A 5,116-nucleotide genomic window follows, 5' to 3' on the forward strand; every position below is an offset into this window, starting at 1 on the left:
CGAATAAATAATTATTTACATTTCTACTTAAATAAAATATTTATTTAGCTTTTGTAGATGATTATTATAACTCATAATACATAGATTTGTACATTGGGATTTTGAATGTACAAATGAGTTTTGAGTATGATATTTTGAATTAGGTCAATTGTGAATCTTGCGGCACTTATTAATTATCTCATGATTTTGATTATACTTCATACCTCCTCCATTCTTTTTTATTTGTCCATATTACTAAAACTAGTAGTTTTATAAGTTTGTCCACTTTAGAATAATTTTTTTTTGGACATTTATTTTTTTAAAATTATCCTTATATTCATTATACTCTATATTTAAGTAATTTATGTCTAGGTTGCACTAAAACGGACACGGACACGACACAGGTACGGGAAAACGCCAACTTAAAAATGGCGGACACGGGGACACGTAAATGCTAATATAATAAATATATCAAATTAAAGATAATTTTACAATCTTTCATTTGATATTTGTAAATAAACACTTTAAAATTATAAAACTCACATAACATTCAAATAAGTACCAAATAAACAACAGGAGTATTTAAAAATAGTCATACAAACCAAATCAAAGAAAACCAAATAAATAGGTAAATATAAGTTTAATCTTCACATATCATCCATATGACATCCATCATCATCCTCCGCTACAAAAGTAGTTTCCAACTCGGGCTCATCAAGAGAAAGATCCGCCATGCCAAGGCAAATAGAATCTTCTAGATTTCCAAAGTCATCTCCTCCAGCATCCCACAACCTTGTTCTTCCCTTGTTATAAGCCTCACCTTTCCTTGAAAGCAAACGAAGATTGTTATGAATGTACACCAAATCTTGAGCACGTTTTGGTGCAAGTTTGTTTCTAGTACATGAATGAATGAATTTATATGTGCTCCAATTCCTCTCACAGCAAGAGGAAGATGATGGTTGTCCTAACAACTTGAATGCTAATGCTTGAAGCATCGGAACTTGTGAGCCATAAGTTGCCCACCAATGCTTTGGAGCCATCATGTACATATCATTCAAGCACTCCGGTTCGGTAAATACACCACCATCTCTTGCCGAGAAAATAGCATACTCCATATTAACCTTTCTTCTATCTTCCAAGTTTTGAAACAATCTTCTGAAGCAATTAAATCTTTGTGTGGAAATTTCATTGTCAACATGTGGAGCAACTCTACCGGGGACCTCTTTAAGCCACACGTCACTATAATACCTTTTAAATACATAAAAAAGAAGAGAATTTAGTTAATACATAATTTAATGCTTTAAACATTTAAACATACAATATGATCTCCTTTACCTTGGATTCAAAGAATGTGCCAAACAATGAAGTGGAGTGTTGCTTTTCTTCCAACGGCTAAAAAGTATTGTGTCGACCACACTAAAGAAAGAAGAATACTCATGCCTTTGTTTATGCTCATGGTTATATATGATCTCCTTCACCTTTGAAATCATTGAATCCCATTTTTCATATACTAGATGAAGGGATGCTTTGTCGGTATCACATGCTCTTATCATTTCATAAATGGGACGAGTAAAATCAAGGATGTAATCAACGTTGTCCCACCAATCGTCATTTAAAATCTTTTCCCTCACAAGTGTAGCTTGTCCACGATGATCATCACGATATGTGGACCAAGCCTCACTAACAACCATGGATTGAAGAGTTGGTTTAAAAAGTTTCATCCTCTTTAGCATGACAACTACCGAAGCGAAACGAGTATCACCGACAGAAAGAAGCTTTAATGGAGAGAACTTATTAAATATAGCTAACCTCATTGAATGGTTCATTATGTAGTTTTTGATAAATAAAGCATCTCCATGAACTTCAGTTATCCAATGACACTCATCATAAACCTCCTCATTGTTTGAAACATTTTTAGCATTACAAATGTTTTTAAGAGCAAGGTTAAGAGTGTGAACAATGCATGGTGTCCAAAATATATGTGGATATCTACCCTCTATAAGTTCTCCAGCGGCCTTGCAATTGCTTGCATTATCAGTCAGAATTTGTACAACAAATTTGTCATCTCCAACTTCTTCAATGGCATCATTCAACAAACTAGCAATAAAGTCTTTATCCTTTACCTCTCCTGAGCAATCAACGGCCTTTAAGAATAGAGGACCAACTTCACAAGCTACCATGAGATTAATTAAAGGTCTCCTTTGTGGATCACTCCACCCATCACTCACTATACTTACTCCTTTTTCCCTCCAAGTAGCCTTTGTTGGTTCTAAAAGCCTTTCAAAATTTTCTTTCTCTCTCTCTAACAAAGTGGTTCTCATTTTATTGTAACCAGGAGGCTTGTAACCAGGAATATTATTTGTGGCAGCATAGTTGTATGAACTAACATAGTAAGGGTTTCGACAAAGGTTAAAAGGCAATCCCCCAGTAAAAAACATCCTTGCTATCTCAGCATCTAAGTTGTTTCGAGCTTGTATATCAAAAGCTTTGGTGATTGGGTTGTCAGATTTTCTTTTCTTGGCATATGAAGTTGGTGAAAGAGAAGTTTCGGAAGACAAAGAATGACTAGGAAGTGGTGGTCTTTTTGGTTGTCTAGATTCTTTATATTGCTCAACTTGTCTTTCTAAGTTTCTCATTTGCATTTTATCCTCATTTGTTACATTAGGATATTGACTAATTCCACCTTTTGCAACTCCCATCAAATGTGCTCTAACTCTAGTATATGAAGCACTCTTTATTTGTTTGCAAAAGTTGCATTGCCAAGTATTACCCCCACCTCCACTCATTTTTTCCCCTTTCACAACATATTTCCACAAAGGATAATAACAGAAATCACCCTCTTCATTTGTAGCATCACCACTTACATTGCACGAATCAGAGCCACTAGCCCCGCTACTAGACATGATTTAACTCTTCAAATTCAAACAACCACAATTAAAGATTTATAAACTCCATCAAATTCCAGTAATCAAATTCCATCACAGTAATTTCATCAAGATTTATAAACAACCACAACCAATACAATACAATACCAGTAATCAAATTCCATCACAGTAATCAAATTGAAATCAAATATCCATCACAGTCCATCACATTAATCAAATTGAAATCAAATATCCATTAAATTCCAGTAATCAAATTCCAGTAAAAATAAATGTTAAAACAACAAATCAACAAGATTAAAAATTTAAGATTAACACTAAGATTAAAAATTAGAACAAGATTAATATTAGGATTTAGGATAAAGATTGAAAATACCTGAAACAAAATAAAAAAAATCGATTTTTAGGGAAGCACTGGAGCACTAGATTAATATTAGCCGTCGAGTGTTTGAGGAGCACTGGAGCAGACCACAGCACCACTCAGTGAAGCCGTCGGTGGCGGTGGCGTGGTGGAGGAGCAACCGTTTTAGGGTTAGAGGAGCAGGCGTGGTGGAGGCGTGAGTCCAGTAACTCAAAGTGAGATTTGAGATGAGAGTAAGTGAGAGTGAGAGCTGAAAATCCGTGACCGCGTGGTAGAGGGGTTTATTTCTTCAGTTTTTTCAATTTTTTTTTTTTAAAAACGACACGTGTCCCTTGCCGTGTCTCTAGCCGTGTCCGTCGCGTGTCCTTGCCGTGTCCACGTGTCCGAAAAAATATTAAAAAATTGGACAATTCATTTTTCGTGTCGGACACTGATTTTCGCGTGTCCGTCGCGTGTCCGTGTCTGACACGTGTCGGACACGCAACACGTCACACGCCAGCCGTCTCCGTGTTTCGTAGATTTATGTTAGCATTCAACTAACAATAGAAAGTGAGATTATTATAAGACATGGATTATTATACTAATGATGTTTAATGATTAGCATATCTTTAATTATTTTTCTCATATTATCTATGAATGAATCTTTTATTTTCTTTTTAAAATAATGTTGTATATTAACTAAAGATTCCCTCAAATTTTTTGCGTAAAAATCAATAGTTGACAATTATAAAAAAACCAAGGGAATATAATTTTTAAATAGTTGTAAACATTATTTATGTGATAGAGAGATTTGACTTACGTTTTATTGAATTGTTAATCTTTTCAATCATTAATTAAAATTGTTTTACTTGATTAATATAACTTTATTTTATGATCAGTGTTTGTAATACTTCATGGATTGAACTTTATCATTTACGATTCTATGATCTACTTTCTAATTAAATGGTTAGTTTTAGTAATATCTTAGAATTAATTGTTTTTCATAATACAAGCACATTAATATTTTTTTATCAGCCAAAGTATGAATATTTGTATAAAATAAACTATATAGTTAAACATTTGGACAAAATTGGAGCCGAAATCGAATGCCGGGTCGAGTTGAAGTTGCAGTGGAGTTAGAGTCAGATTATCAAATTTTTTCTCAGATACATCTCCGATCTGACTCTAATTCAGAGTCCAATTATATTATCAGACTCAGGGTGGAATTTTTTTTCCTCGGATTTTAATTGGATTTTTTGTTGAAATCGAATCGAATTAGAATTAGATTTAGATCTAACTATCATCTCTTTGTATAATACGCATGTGTACCAGCAAATTTGCTCTGATGTCCAAATTGCGGTTGGTTATACATGTTAAGATATATTACATATACATGTTGCTCTGATCTCTTCGTTGCTTGTTGGAACAATTCTTTCCCAACTCCACAAAATTATCCAACGCAATAATTAGCCATTTTCACAAAATATCAGGAACCATGGTTGATCTTAAACCGTAATTAAGAGGGGTTAATGTTATTGTTCAAATAAAAAAAATAACAGGTCGTTTAATAATCGGTAATAAATAGTGGAAATGATAATGAAAAATTAGCGTAATTTGATAGGAATATGTTTTGATAAATTTAATGGTCATGTTTATTTTTCTTCAACAACCTCAATTTTTTTACAAAATTCATGTTAATGCATTACCATTTGAAAATGTGATATTAGATGGTAATGGAAAATTATGAACATTGAACTTTTTTATGATCAAACTTTCATTATAATGGGAATAACATGGTACGTAATATGAAAGTTTACACGATAATCATTCTCATTCCTAACATTTAGTACTGATTACCAAATGGATCGTATAAGAGGTCAAGATTTGAGCTCTTTACTTCTTGAATAATGATATC

At 33.3% G+C, this 5,116-nt stretch overlaps 1 protein-coding gene across 1 annotated transcript; it reads right to left on the bottom strand.

The window, feature by feature from the left end:
- Positions 1 to 626: 626 nt before the first annotated feature.
- LOC130805626 (uncharacterized) lies at positions 627 to 2,882 on the bottom strand. Its single transcript, XM_057670410.1, has 2 exons — positions 1,315 to 2,882; positions 627 to 1,227 (listed from the first exon to the last, which is right to left on the bottom strand). Exons 1-2 carry the CDS (start codon positions 2,880 to 2,882, stop codon positions 627 to 629), a joined length of 2,169 nt encoding a protein of 722 aa, XP_057526393.1.
- Between the last annotated feature and the right edge of the window lie 2,234 nt (positions 2,883 to 5,116).

Source organism: Amaranthus tricolor, chromosome 2 (assembly GCF_026212465.1).
Source record: "Amaranthus tricolor cultivar Red isolate AtriRed21 chromosome 2, ASM2621246v1, whole genome shotgun sequence".
Taxonomy (NCBI): domain Eukaryota; kingdom Viridiplantae; phylum Streptophyta; class Magnoliopsida; order Caryophyllales; family Amaranthaceae; genus Amaranthus; species Amaranthus tricolor.